The sequence below is a fragment of the Falco naumanni genome, chromosome 5 (assembly GCF_017639655.2).
Source record: "Falco naumanni isolate bFalNau1 chromosome 5, bFalNau1.pat, whole genome shotgun sequence".
NCBI classification, from domain to species: domain Eukaryota; kingdom Metazoa; phylum Chordata; class Aves; order Falconiformes; family Falconidae; genus Falco; species Falco naumanni.
The window spans coordinates 43,663,387-43,678,840 of record NC_054058.1 but is presented as its reverse complement, the minus strand read 5'-3'; the positions used below and the strand labels follow the sequence as shown (position 1 = coordinate 43,678,840).

At 35.6% G+C, this 15,454-nt stretch overlaps 1 protein-coding gene across 1 annotated transcript; it reads left to right on the top strand.

Annotated features, from left to right (window-relative positions):
* The first annotated feature begins 3,411 nt into the window (after positions 1 to 3,411).
* On the top strand, positions 3,412 to 15,092 carry LUM (lumican). Its single transcript, XM_040596325.1, has 3 exons — positions 3,412 to 3,881; positions 6,953 to 7,849; positions 14,064 to 15,092. Exons 2-3 carry the CDS (start codon positions 6,973 to 6,975, stop codon positions 14,216 to 14,218), a joined length of 1,032 nt encoding a protein of 343 aa, XP_040452259.1. The 5' UTR covers positions 3,412 to 3,881; positions 6,953 to 6,972; the 3' UTR covers positions 14,219 to 15,092.
* Positions 15,093 to 15,454: the final 362 nt, after the last annotated feature.

The window sequence follows — 15,454 nt, the reverse complement described above, 5'->3', positions numbered from 1 at the left end:
TTACGATTTACAGGACAACAGGCTATATATTCACTATTTAGAGATACAGAAAACACCATGCATAAACACTACACTACCTCTTTATAATTAAGTGGCTTGCTATATGGTGCCAATGGAATGGCCTTTTCCCTTACTGAAGATTTGTTTACCTTCTGCTGCAGGCAGCCAATTAAAATGAACTAGCCTGCATTTAATCTTTAGAGTAATATTTAATTTAAATTATGAGTGATCAGTGCAAAAACTCACTACTTATTTTATGAAGCAATGTGAAAAGTTCGAGGAACACTTTTTCTGAGGCTATATGCTTCTACAACCCAGATACCCTACTCTTAATTCTGGGCACCCACATCTTGTGGATTTTAGGGTACACATCTGCGTACCAGATGTGTACACAGGTTTAAGATTAAAAAGAAACAGTTGGTTTAGATAATGCCTATTAGGTTTTAGTAACTTTAGGGTTGGTGGGGTTTTTTTTGGGGGGGAATAATTTAAAAGCAAAAAGATTGAGAGGAATTCCCATTTGTGCAGAACCGTGTAGCAGTTATAAAGAAGGTAGTTTTACAGGAGGGAAAAGGCTGAAAGCATATCACTGGTGAATGAAGAAAGAAAATAGTGTCACTGTAACCCAACAATATTTGAAGGCTAGATCTCACCCACTGCAAAGTAATATACTTGCAGTGACCTCTGTTTTCAGATTCTTTCACTACAACCTACCAGACTTCTTGGCCATCTTCAACCACGAAAATATGAATTATCAAGAAAGGAGCTTTGAACCAAATAGAAGGAATATTTCTGCTCATGTATCTAGCCGAAGAATACTAGATAAGAATAGGTTTTGATCACATTTCCCATCAAATAAAAAAAATTAAATAAGGAATAAGAAGAAAATTAATTTTGGAGAAAACAAACTGAGATGGCTTAATTAGAAGCACAGTTGATGTAAAGGTGAAATATCAATACATTCTGACATTATCAAGTATGAAGCATATTCATATGCAACTTAGATGCCATGGGAGAATTCACACATTATTTTCTGTATTCCTTGGAAATTAGCTAGCTGATGTTCACATACCATTAAATGACTTCTGACAGCTACCACCTCCACAAAAAACCCCCTGCAAAATAGGGCCAAAAAGAAGAAATCACCCACCCATGCTCCCATCCCTTGTTGCAGAAGAATCCATACCTCCATTTTCTGGGCTTTAGTCCCTACCTGCTCTCCTAAATGGTTTTATGAGTGCTTCCTGAGGCGGAACAGTAAGCTTAAGAAAGCATATAAAATCATGCTGAAGGGACAGTATTAAATACCAGAGTGGAGAAATGGCAAAAATCTTATTAAAGAAAAGGAAAACTCTATTGTATTATATCTTACCCTTGGAAGGCATGTGATTCATCATCTTGACTGTGCAATTTGTATAGCTAATTTAAAACAGTCAGCAAGACAGGAACTATATGAATGAAAAAGTCTCAGCTGAACTTTATGTGACCCAAGATTTTACCGTATGTTAATTGTAAAATGTCATCACGTTTGTTTAATAAGATTGTTCTACAAGTTATAAAGATACGCATGCTTTTTATTTCTGTTAGTAGAAAGAGAAAAAGGATGTATACTGGACCTACAGAAATCAATGTAATGAACAACTGGTGCATAAATATAATTGTGCCAAAAACTTGTTAAGCCTGCACTACCTTGTATTTGAAGCCAATATAAAATTCTATTTGTACAGCAAATGCAAAACTACATATATTACTGAAAGATCAAAAGATGTATTAATTTTTTATAATATTGAGCTTGTCCTTCAAAACAAATCTTTAATCAGAGAAAATGCAACCTGTGTCTTTTCTATGAATTTTAGAATTCTCTTTACAAACATTATGCTCCATTGCTCAACTTGCTGCACCTTCTTCCACAGAGCAAACCTCAGTATTGCCTTCAAAAGCATCACTTTCTGTATTAAAAAAACTTTTCTTTATTCCAATTGATCTTTTGCTGAATGCTTCTGCTTGTTACCCCATTTGCAGTCAAGGCTACAGTTTAGGTTTTCCTTGGTCAGCTAGAACTAATCAAGTAATTTTCAGGTAAGTATCATACTATGCATGAGAAAGTCCATCTGGTCTCCATTTATCCACACGCAGAGCAACAACAGCTTTGTCTACTTCTTCATGTGTAGTTCTGATACCACACACACTTCTTCACCTACTTAGCTTAACTCGCTGTTGTAATCCCACTGCTTCACATTCACTTATTTGCATCATTCAAATAGTAATGTAGTTATGGTCTGTCATCAGCGTGTTTCCTAATTTGTAAATTGTTTTTCCAGGCCAGGGGGACAGGCGTGATGTCAGGGTATCAACACAGTAATGCTGACTCTCTGTGGGCTGCACTGGCACCTAGCACGCTGTCTTGAGCAAATTTGTTTGCTAATCTTGTCACTGTGGAAGCTGAGGTCTGTAACAATTTGGCACCTTTCCTGTTCTTGGTGAAGGATATTGAATTACTTCAGGCCTTTCCCTTCTCCCAGTAACCTACACTGGCATGGATGCCCAGATGCATCATCATCAGATTTTGGGGGAAGCCCACATCCAGACTCCTCTTCTTCAGGAAGCTGTCTAGGGTTCTCCAGCACAGCCATGTCCCTGTACCATGATTTTTTGTAAACATAGCCAGTTGATAACAAAAGCCCCCTTGATCTCTACCCACAACATTTTCAGTCAAACACAGTTAAACACACAGGACACTTTAAAATGGCTTGTGCATGCTTTCTATATGCACATTTCACTTTTGTCCTCATCCAACTTTATAAGAAAGAGGTTGCATCCCATAAAAAGGGAAGACATCCACCATTTAGAGATAAGGGAAGGTTCTTATGGAAACATTAAGATTCGCTTTAAACAGTTACTGTCTTAGTGCATTATTTTTTGGCATTGCCTGGTGAAAATAAGATCTCATCCAAGCCTTAAGATGCATTCTTGAACTACATCCATGGAATAAGAAACAGACAACGTAAAGCTGAGTAGTTCCAGATTCTGAAAAGCAGGAGAAAGCTTTAAGTGCAAAAATGAACAAATGCATGAAGTGAGTTTACAGTAACTGCTGAAAAAATGTTCCTGGGATGTGTTTTTATTAAACAAACATACATTCAATCACCAAAGAAAATCCCCAGACCAAATAAATTCCAATGCTTTGCAGAAGAAGCTTTGAACTCGGTATTTAATGTTGTGGAAAAGGTTATAATTCAAAGATAATCCTGCATGTTTCATTCTTATCCTTAAGCTAAAACTTTTATTAAGGATATTTATTTTACTGTGGACATAAGACAGTTAAAGAAAAAGGCAGAAAAATGAATGAGTCACTTGGCTGAAGAAGCACAGCAGCATTGAGGTCTGAATGCTATTTGTTAGCTCATGTCTAACAGTATAAAATAAGTTGGAAAACAAAAGTCTGTTTGCAATTTGTTTTACAACCTAAAATGTTTTCCCTCTAAAATACAAAAATTCCTTGTATAAGGCTATGGCTAGTGGTCTAAACTTTCTCAGGTTTGTGAAACACTGGTCATACTCTCATCCCACAGGAATAACAGATGGGTTGTCCTTGTACAAAATATGCTATCCACCTGCACTTCATTAAAGAGCTGCATTTTTGTACATGCCACACCACAAGATCACCATGATGACATAGCAGCTTCAGAGAACAGCGTGACTAGGGCTTTTTTTTTCTTTTTTTCTTTTTCTTTTTTTTTTTTTTTTTTTTTTTCTCTCTTGTAACACAGAGGATCTGGCAGACGTTTACCTCCTGACACTGTTTACAGCATATATTGGTCGATACAGTCCCTTATTGCATCTGCTCTGGGAATTAAGGAAAGCAGCTTCAAGGCAGTAAGGTAAGTGCTGCTGCATGTTTTAACCGTAATGTTCAGCTATTTAAGTGTAGTGTAATGGGAATGTGAAAACATGTCAAGATAAGTTTGCCAATTTGTAAATTGAACACAAATCAACAGTTGCTTGGTGGATTTGCTTTCTCAGTTTCCTTAAAACAATCTCACGTATTTTGTGCATCAGTGTTGCTCTTTTTTAGTCTTTTTTGTTCTACTCCAAAGAGTTGATGTACAGTACAAAGAAATTTGTAAGACTACTCACTGCTTACTTATTCATTCATAATCTATTAGTAAGAGTTCCACAGACTTGATTTCTTAAAGAATTTTGCTTCGTTTTACAAAAAGACAAGTTATCTTGATATTTAAATAATTAATCAAGTAAACTATGAGAGGGAAATTGTAGGTATTTTGATTTTCTTTTTGCTAATTTTAAATATAATATTGAAATTTTAAAAAATTAGATCTTTTGCAAACTGTGTAAGTGCTTATGTTGCAGAATTAAGGTATATTTAGTTTAAGGCTGATTGAATGATAAGTTTCTATTTATCTTGTTTCACAACTTTAAAATTAAGGTAATATAGATTAGCTCCAAAATACTTTGAATAGTTTGTCTACTCTACTGTAGTAATCATTTTTCCAATGATTATTTTGTGGATATGCCATTTAGTATGTTTTGGCAAGTAGCCTGAGGAACTTCACAAATATTTTCACACTTGTTTTGCAACATAACTGGTTAGAACAAAAAGGCAATTAGTTCAAGCTTGCTTATGCTATGAGCATCTAGGAATCTATTCTGATTTTATCTTTTGGATTCATACAGTTCAGTGCAACAGACAAGCACGTGTAGAAAATCTGTTTACCTTTTACACTTCTGACAGAGAAACATTTAGATATGTGAATGAAAAATCCATGAATAAAACAAGTTATCTATACTACATATGTACTTTACTGTGCTATTTTTTGTCACAAACATGCTCATATGCTCTGGCACTACAGAATTGTCACCTACATTTTAAAATGTTGTTGATAAAGTAATTTAAAACATTTGATATCTAATTTTAAAAATTATTTTCAGGGTTCTGCATAGTTAAACTTTGTATACTATTTAGAAGAACTGTCAGCCTATGATATCAGAAATAAAATTTAGCATTACAAATGTAATTTGAACATAGAAGAACTATATAATTGGAATATAAAATAGCATGTTTATGACACTTTATCAGTAAGACTATAAAATGATGCAGATGTGTAAAAATACCACTGTAAGGCCAAAGAGTGTAGTCCAAGGATTCCATTACACTCTGTCTTACACTTAGAATACAGAAGCACTTAGTCCCTCATCCTTAATGTTTAGTGCTTAGTGACTTTGCTTTCAGAGGAGCTGCACTTATTTATACCAGCAGGGGACTGAAGGTTGAGTTTACATGTTCTCATGCAGTAATGAAGAACAGACAAAGGAAATCACACTGATTACTCATATTTCAATGATTGTTCTATCCTATGGTTTGTAATTGCTAAATCTGATGGGACTGATGCCGTGGAGATGATATACAGTTGTCCTTATTCAGGGGACAGCAGCTTAATATCTAGCAGAGTGACTTTGTGGGTAATTGACTGGAGATAATGAGACATAATGGAGATAATTAAAAAAAAATATTCATGCTGTACTGTAGCAGATCAATAGGACCTGCCTAGAGGTACTTCAGTTGAGGTTATTAGCTGTCTTGAATGTGATGTGGCTTTTATCAAGTCAATAAAAGCAAGAAAATTTAGAATTAGGGAAGACTTTCTAACTATGCCCTGTTTTTAAAACTGTACTCTAAGTTAAGCAATGCCAATAGCAAGACTGACTTACTCTGCTGGAAGGTTGCCCAGATCTGAGATCAATGTCTGGTGGTCTCTTTACAGGCTTCGCATGCTTTCTGAAATTACTTTAAAAGAAGGTTCAGAGGAATTTCTTAATCTTCTCAATCTCTGAACAGTTGTTGAGTACACCAAGCCTTGTCATACTGGTGAAAATCAAAGTAAGCTCATTGACTCCAGTGATGCTAGACTCACTTTTCCAACACATCTATCTAGGTAGTAAGAAATAAAAGCAAGACACTAATCTTCACAGATAAGTATCTTGTGGAGTATCTGACAAGCAAGGTATGCCCTTAAAAAGGTGAGACCAGTCATACTGAATCACAGCAAAAGATCCCCAAGGATGTGTTTACTGACACTGAACACCCTTCTGCTGTATGTGAACTGGAAGACCAACTATGTAAAGCAAGTACTTGATTGTTCTATTGACTTAAGATGATCATACAATGTAATAAAAAATTGTTATATATAGAATTTGCAAGAACATTTGCACTATCTGAATTTCATTCGTTTCAGATCTGCTGTAGATCCATATTAGATAAAGCATACTCATGCACACATATGCATTTTTTGTTGCTTGACATGTCCAGGAGAATATGCTTTATATTTCTATTAGTTTGTTCTTTAGGTGAGTATGACAGTTAGTGTACTTTTTGCTTTAATGGACATGATCCTTGAGGAGAAGATATTTCAAACTACAAGAATCTTAACAACACACTATACAGCAAATCATTAATCTGAGTTTGTAACTTCCTTGCCTTTTTCAAACTTCAGTCAAATTGCCACATTAAATATGAGGCAATTCAGTATATTAGGATTGCTTGATAGAATTTAAATGGCAGAACTGCCTCTGAACATGACCTTCAGCAAAACTGAATTTGAAAACTCTTCTGTGTCAAATTTTAAAAATTTGGGCTGTATCATCCTTCTTGTGACTTAATGAATGAATGAAGGAAGATATAAAGAATGTTTTACTTACAGCCGCAGAATGACCTGCAAATTTACATTACAAAGGCCGATTATAACAAGACAGGGACTACAGGTTTTCAGTAGTAACAATGCAATACTAACAAAATTATATATTTAGTAGCTTTGAACAGGAAGCCTAAATTAATTAGCTTTAAATTATAAGCTTTATGTGGTAAAATTTCAAATATTGCTGAACGAGATTAAAAATTAAAGTTATAACTTTTTTATTCCCTTTCACCATACAGGGACAAGACACATTGCAAAGATGACTTTAAACTCCCTACCCGTCTTTCTGTTATTGATTAGTGGCATTTTTTGTCAATATGACTATGGTCCTGGAGATGATTATGGTTATGATCCTTTTGGGCCATCCTCAGCAGTCTGTGCCCCAGAATGTAATTGTCCTTTAAGCTACCCTACTGCCATGTATTGTGACAATCTTAAACTGAAAACCATTCCAATTGTGCCAAGTGGAATAAAATACCTTTATCTTCGAAACAATATGATTGAGGGCATTGAAGAGAACACATTTGATAACGTAACAGACCTACAGTGGCTGATCCTAGATCACAACCATTTGGAAAATTCGAAAATTAAGGGAAGAGTCTTCTCTAAACTAAAGAATCTGAAGAAACTTCACATTAACTACAACAATTTGACGGAAGCAGTTGGACCACTCCCCAAAACTCTGGATGACCTGCAATTAAGTCACAACAAGATCACAAAAGTCAATCCCGGTGCACTTGAGGGGCTGGTGAATCTGACTGTCATTCACCTCCAGAACAACCAGCTGAAAGCAGATTCTATTTCTGGGGCTTTTAAAGGCCTGAATTCACTTTTGTATCTTGACTTAAGTTTCAATCAACTTACAAAGCTACCAACAGGACTGCCTCATTCCTTACTCATGCTGTATTTTGATAATAACCAGATCTCCAATGTTCCCAATGAGTACTTCCAGGGTTTTAAAGCCTTGCAATATTTACGTTTATCCCACAATAAATTAACAGATTCTGGAATACCAGGCAATGTTTTCAATATCACATCACTGGTTGAGTTGGATCTCTCCTTCAATCAGCTGAAGAGCATTCCAACCGTCAGTGAGAACCTCGAAAACTTCTACCTCCAAGTCAACAAAATTAACAGTGAGTTAAATTTGTGTATTTTCATTAATATTTACTATGGGCTAGACACTGATGGACAATGCAAGTGTCTGAAAGGGTAGATCAACCAGCCTGAAGAAATGGTATTGGTTGGACTGTTAGCACACTGACATTTCTCTGACTGTTGTCCACATTAATGTTAAAAGAGAGATATTTATCTGATAGCTACTCAAATTACCTAAAGAGAGAAATCTCTGGTTTTATACTAACTTGGGTATTATTGGTCAAATTCTCATCTTGTGTAAATTAGAGTAACTCCATAGAAGCAAGAGCAGTTGTCTTACACAACTGAGGAAAAAACAATGGGAAAAGTTTGATCAGTGTGGAAGATCCAAATGTCAGCAAAAAAGAGACAGATGGCAGCTGAGGATCTGACTGTGGTATGTGTAACCTTTCAGGATGCTGGTTGTAAAAGTGCTAGAGGTTGGAGAGAGGGAGAAGACAAAAAATTCATAAGGTATCAGCCACAAAGCACAATGAAAAAGATACAACAAAGTAGCTGCTTTGTTCTCTTTCCTCCCTCCTCCTATGCAGTGTCCCTCCAAACCCATCTCAAAATCCAAAGAGCTACAGCTATTTTAATTTTCATTCCCATTTCCCACATTGTATGATCAGGTGGCAAGCTTTTTCCATTCAATCATGATTTGAAAAAATGTTTCTTCTGAAGTCAATAAATGTCACACCTTGCATGAGATCATGGAGGTTTCTACTGAGACAGGGCTTTTACAGAGCTCTCCTAATCCTCAGGTGGGAAGGAGATGTTGGAGAGCTGGAGGGGCCTTACCACCATGTCAGAAGCTCTCCAGAAGTACCTATGTCAGTGGTGGTCCCTGGTGTGACATCATGTTGCCAGCTGGCATAAAATAAACCATAAACATGTCTCTTTTGTTTGCCTGCTTGTATCCATCAGGGTTTTAGGATATCGGTGTTAACTCTTCCATACATAACTAAGTCCATACAGATGTAGCTTCTAAAGTCAAATATTTGAGTGCAGAACTTACCAGAGGACAAGACCTTTTGAAACGTTTTGTATTTGCTATGCTTCACAGTTTCCTCAATGTTATGATTCACACACCAGCCCCCACCCCCCCCATTACATCTCAGTTCCTTGTTTTGATGAGAGGAAACAATGAGTTAATGCTTCCCACGTGAGGCAGCACATAGTGATAGTTGCCTTCTCTTAAAAGAGCTAACAATGATGATTGATTTCTCATTATATATATGAGGCAATTTTCCCTGCTTAGAGTGTTTCTTCTGAGCCTTCTGCAAGATACCCAGGTACTGAGTTTGCTTTCCACTCACCTTTCCAAGAGCTTCTGAGTCAAGAACTGTGGCAATAATTTAATTTTTCAGTGAAAGCTGTATTTTCATAGTCTTGGTCAGTGGCAGATGGGGATGGTGTGAGGAGTGGGTGAGCACCAGCTACTGCTGCACTGTCATTGCTACCCTATGAACAGACCCAAGAGAACTCACTCTACTGGTTTTTGCTTAACCATAAAATCTAGCAGACTTCAATAATAACTTTTCTTGACTATCTGATTTCACAGGTATAATATTGTGTTTCTTAGGATGCTAACTGACAATGTGAGACAAAATTTAGTTAGGAATAAGCATTGTGATCAAAGCCTTTGTAGTTCACTATTCATTACACCTGACCATACAGTGAGTGCTTAGTCTTTGTAAAAATTGACTGTTCTTTGAGCATTTGGGCCTCAAGCAAAGGACCAGTTTCTTTTTTTAATGTTTTTTTTTTTTTTTTTAATTTGCCAGAGATTTTTGTAAGGATGACTGTAAACAAGGCAAGCTTCCCTTCCATACTATGGCCCATGGTACAATACTGTGAGATAGAGACTTCTGTTTTAGGGGTAATGATTTGCCTTTAAATGTACAAAAGGGATAATCTTCCATCTTATGCTTACATAATCTAAAGTTTTCATTTATACTGAAACTTAACATAAATATATTTCTCCAGAGTTCTTAATTTGTTAGTGTACCTTTTTCTCAGGTACCTTTAGGTGAGCAATAAACATTTATATTTGTCTAAGAAAGAGTAGTCTGATTCCAACTCTGGTAATACCAGAAAGAAAGGAAATATTTCTTTATGTTATTGTCCATGAGTTTCATTAAAGAAATTACATGTTTGAGAAATACCCCTATTTGAGTGACTTCAAACTTTTTGAACAAGAGTTGATTAATATATATATTAAAAAAAATATAGCAGAATTGGCTTCATTATGTTCATTATGTTTTCATCTGTGGTGTGTGGAGCAGTGGTCAAAGTGGATAGCAATCTGGAGTGAAGACAAATTCAGAGTAACTCCTCTGATCTCTAATTAAATGAAGCACATCCATTATATTAAATGTAAGTTAAGTATCAACTGTATACGTTATCTACTGTACTTGATGCTTGTTGGATCTCCAAGCTCAAACCTACACAGTACCTTCTAAACTGAAACTTCTTTTTTTAAATATTTTTTATTAGTAGTAATTTAGAGGGTGGAATTTTCTGTTTAATAACAACAGTGGCTTACTACCATGCTCTAAGACGCTATTAGGATGACATATATGTATACACACACACACACATACTTGTTTTGTAGACTCCTCAAGGCAAAAAGAAACTGCAGGATAGAAAAAGGAATCAAAAAGTTTCAGTGACACAAGAAGAGGGTTCAAATGCAGACTTCTCCATATTTAATTTGTGCTTGTAAAGGGTTAAGGAGAGAGCTGTTGCTTCCACAGGAAACCCCACCAGGAACATACAATGTGAATGGAGTATAACAAGGGGGAATGTGAAAATTTTCTAGAGGACAGTTAAGGGGCCACATAATCTGCTCCAGTCTATCAGCTGGATCAGTACCTGTACCATAATTGTACTTATTCTAAACAAAGTTATTTGTGCAGGGGCTTTACGGTCTGTTACCTGGCTCACTGCACCAATCTCAAAAGGATTTTTTTACAATGGCCTAGGAAGATACAACTCACACATGATTACTGTGGGACCACAGACCCTCAAAGATGAGTATAGGACTTCAGATTCCATTAGGACTACCCCCGGTATTGCACATCTGAATAAGGAACATTTGCACAGTTAATCTTCCTCTAAAGATTAGCTAAAGGCTGCTTACACTCATGAGGTACAAGGCATACGCTCTCACCCTAGCACATAATAAGAAATGAATTCTGTCTAAAATATAAGTGTTTCTAGGCTCCTGTTTTGCCCTATAGACATAGGAGAGGAGAGAGGATGCCTGTTCCAGATTTTTTTTTTGTTATTATTATTTTACCCCAGGTATTTTAAATTTTCAAGTACTTTGTTAGAATATCAGAATTTCTTATGGCAACAGACATTTTTAGTGAGAAAATAATAATTCAAACGAAAATCAAATTTTCATCCAAACCTTCTTATTCTTAATGTCTGGCTCATTCAGGAATTCTGTGTTGGGAAAATATGAATGCCATACTAGAGGCAAAATTCCAGGTACACTGCCTTTGAACCTGAATACTGTAAATTCGAGAAGACATTTAAACACCTGAAACATTAATAAGCATAATAAAGAAGGAAGTAAGCCACTGACACATTTTGTGCAACATTGCTCTAGTCTAACTAATTGGAGTTCCCATATAGATCATATAGGTAACAACACATCAAGTGTTTTCACAAGACTCACTTACATTATTTTCTGCTAGTGGAGAATACAATTAGAAACCCAACATTTTTAATATGCTTCTAAAACCTGACAATTATATGAACTGTATAAAAAAAGAATACACAAATGTAGTGCGCACCAAATGTTGGAGACAAATCCCACTGAAGCCCAAGATGGAGCTTCCTTGACTTCTGTGAGGACTAGATCTGCATCTGCTTCCAAAGTGTTTTCAGTCTCATAAATAGTCAGCACAGATAATTATTTTGGTAACACAGATAAATTTTGTGGTTTACATGCATGAAGTTACATCCTTTGAATAATCAAACATCTACTGAAGTATAAGAACACCTTGTTTTGCAACCAGAAGTATTTATGCTCAAAAGTATCAATATGGAAAGAAAACAAATCAGCAAATTTATAAAGTTTTTAAATGTCTAGCTTCAACAAAGTATACTTACCATGTCATTCCTGGATGACAAGAAAATGGATAAAAAAATATCTGTATTAGAATTCATGTTTATCCTAATCTTTAAAAATTACACCCAAACTATCTGCAGAAAAGTGGACCTAAATAGTTAGTGGTATAGCCTATAGGCCAAGCAAATACGTTCAAAGTCTCAGGAACTTATGTTTTCATTCAGCAAAATTCCACACAGATCCAATCCTATAAACATCTCTCAGATTACATGATTCTAAATTTCACAGGAATCATCAGTTCACTTTAGCTGGTACATTTTGAATTGGAAGAGTATTACAATTTGTCTGCAATCTTAAAATTATACTGTATTGCAATATGGACTGCCTAATAAATGTGCCATTAAGGACACATCTTATCTCTTACCCTTCCAAAAGAAAGCTGTACAATATACAAAATCTACGAAACTTTTTTGATTTTCTTAATCAAATTGGTGATCAGCATTTTTGTTTGAAGTACATTTCCTCAATCTCTATGCAAAACAACTTATTTTGTGAAAGATACACAAATCTTCACCCATTCTCCAACATCACTTCTCTGTGTCCAAAAAATTACCTAAGTTCTCATGCTTTAAAGAGCTGTGTGCACAGATGAGTGCATATTTGCACTTGGTTAACACAAGCCATGTTTCATCAATGATAGATGGTTATTGTAATGCCAGTTCTGAAAGAATCCTATTGAAGTTAAAGTGGAGATATGAAAGACATTTCCTCCACTTCCTTTAACACTACAACATATTTTAGGCCATCACCGTATCTTAAATAATCATGCAGAAAAGATATCTAAGGTGGTGTTTTCAAAGGTTCATAAATGACGTATGATTGGTAGTTAAAACGGTATCTGATTTTGATAAAACTACCTTGATTTCTCAGAAGTTATGGGAGCTAGTCCTTTGCAACATAAAAGCAACTGAAGATACCAAATTTGTCTGCACGCTAGTGACTGGGTTTCTTAAAGGAGTCCCTTTAAAGTATTTTCTGTGTGAGTTCAATTGATGTCAATGGCCTGAAGAACAAGCCTCTTCAGACTGCTTTAATAGTGATTTAGTTTTTCGATGGACTAATCCTTTGTCTGACTCAAAGTAAACATGGGTGAGAGTGAAGGACCATCCTTGCAGAGTTCACAATGTGACATGCAGGGAACATCAGGTTTAATCACATACATTCTCTCTTGAGGATAGATCTTGGCATGACAGGGATGTGTAATATACGTATGTGTATGCTTATGTATACTGAGCATAGAACTCTGCTTCATGAAAATTCTGGCCTAAGTTTAATATACTCATAAGAGACAAGACATAGTTTTCCATTCAAGACCTGTTTGGTGTTATGTGAACCAAATAATACTTCAACTGAATAAAGAAAATATATATATCATGATCTATAAATTAAAATAAATTTTTTTTAAAATATTTTTTTACATTTCTACTAATCTTCTAATCCCACTGTTCTGGAAAGGTTCAACTATAAAATTTAAATGTAAAACTCCTCCCCAACCCCAGCCCGAAACTTCATTTTGAAGCTAGTAAAACACAATGACGCATGAAAAATAATATTTGACACAGACACCTATTGGACTGCCTGTTCTTAAGGGTAGGGCCATATCATGGTTTCAGTTTCTCCAGAAATGTTTTACTTCCCTCAGTATCTTATGTAGCACTGTTTTACGCTTCCATCGTAATGTACCCAGCATAATTGATTCTTCCCTCTGCATCCCCACTAAAACTGGAGACTCATTTTTTACCTTTTTTTTTCTAAATGCCAGACCAGACCTCTATATGAAGTCTGAAGTCTTAAAAATCAAGTGGGAGCACATAGCGCTTGAAAAACTCAGTCTTGAAATTCTGAACCTCTCACAACTAATGGAAAGAACGTTTCCTAACACAAGCCCCTCTAGTTTATTTAAACTCATGGCAAATTTTATCAGTGGATATGCAAAATACTGAAAAATAGTAGAATAAATGAAGGTCAAAATTTCCAAATAAAATTTAAAAAAAGCAGAAAAATAATGTTTTTCCCCTATTTGCCCTAATTATTCACACTTTCTTTTCTTCATGTTCCCTTTGTTTCAGAGTTCCCGTTGAGCAGCTTCTGTAAGGTTGTTGGGCCAATGACCTATTCCAAGATCACACATTTGCGGCTGGATGGAAACAATCTGACTCGGGCTGACCTGCCACAGGAAATGTACAACTGCCTTCGGGTGGCGGCTGAGGTTTCACTGGAGTGAGATACCTAGAGGCACCCAGTTCCCCTCTAGGGGCAGTAACTACAGGAATTACATCATGATAGCTCTTTAAAATTAGGAAAAGCCTTTTAAAAAAAGTGTCAATCTGCATATTATCCATTCTGTTTGTTAATATTTAGCATGCACTTGGCAACTTTAAGGAAATGTGCCCATATTTTTACAAACAGTTGTGTTTAGAAAGTGAAAGAATGACCAAACATGGTGCAAAATCTGCCTTCATGTGGCTGGTATGTTGATTAAAAACGTTCAATTTGACATAAATCTATGACGATGCATGCAATACATGCCAGCTGATACCAGACATGCATGGTAGCCAGGTGGGTTTCATCAGAGGGCTGAGCAGTATGGGCTAGCCTGTGTAAATACAAGGCTCCTCTCCAACCAATCATCATTCATGCCTTTTTCATGTTGTTATCAACTACAAAGGAAAAAAATATTTGAAAATCTAAGAACAATTTAAAGTGTATGAAAATATGTTTTCAGAGCCCATGACATTATTAAATTAATTCAATATATGAAAGATAACAGGGAAACAAACATTTTTCAGGTTAAAACATTGTTTACTCTTCTTTTGGTCATATTTTCATTTAAACTTTCATGGTTAAGATTTTTTTATCCATTGCTGGTATAGATGTTATTTCAAAATAAGTCATATATACAAATATTTTTATTCAATTACTTGCATGCTACTTTTAACCAGATTGTAGAAATAAAACATAGCAAATAGTATTTTTGTCTCCATAGCATTGTCACTCTTTTATAAATTGAAAAAAAATAATCAGGTTAAGACAAGATAACCAAAGCTGTTCCATTATTATTAAAATTTATTGTAAGGTTAAATAAACTGTTTTCTCTACTTTCAAGCTTCAATATGTTTGTAAACATATAATTTAACATATGCCACTGCACTTGTGTTGACCATTAGGTCGATGTCTTATGGAGTCTGCAGTATGGGAGTCAGCGTACTATGAAATAGTGCAAATTAAATTCTCAGTATTGTCAAAAGGACAATGAAATTTCTTAGAAACTGTGGGTAATGAGTAAAATCCAGCCACAGCTACTCATGATAGAGACATAGTTGATATTCTACCTGGGAATGAATAGTCCAAATGTTGTCAGCATCTTGGAACACACATGGAAATAAATGTGTTAGTAACTGAGAGCCATAAATGACTTGCTTGCAAACACAGATCATCCCACGGGTACTATTTTCCTTTC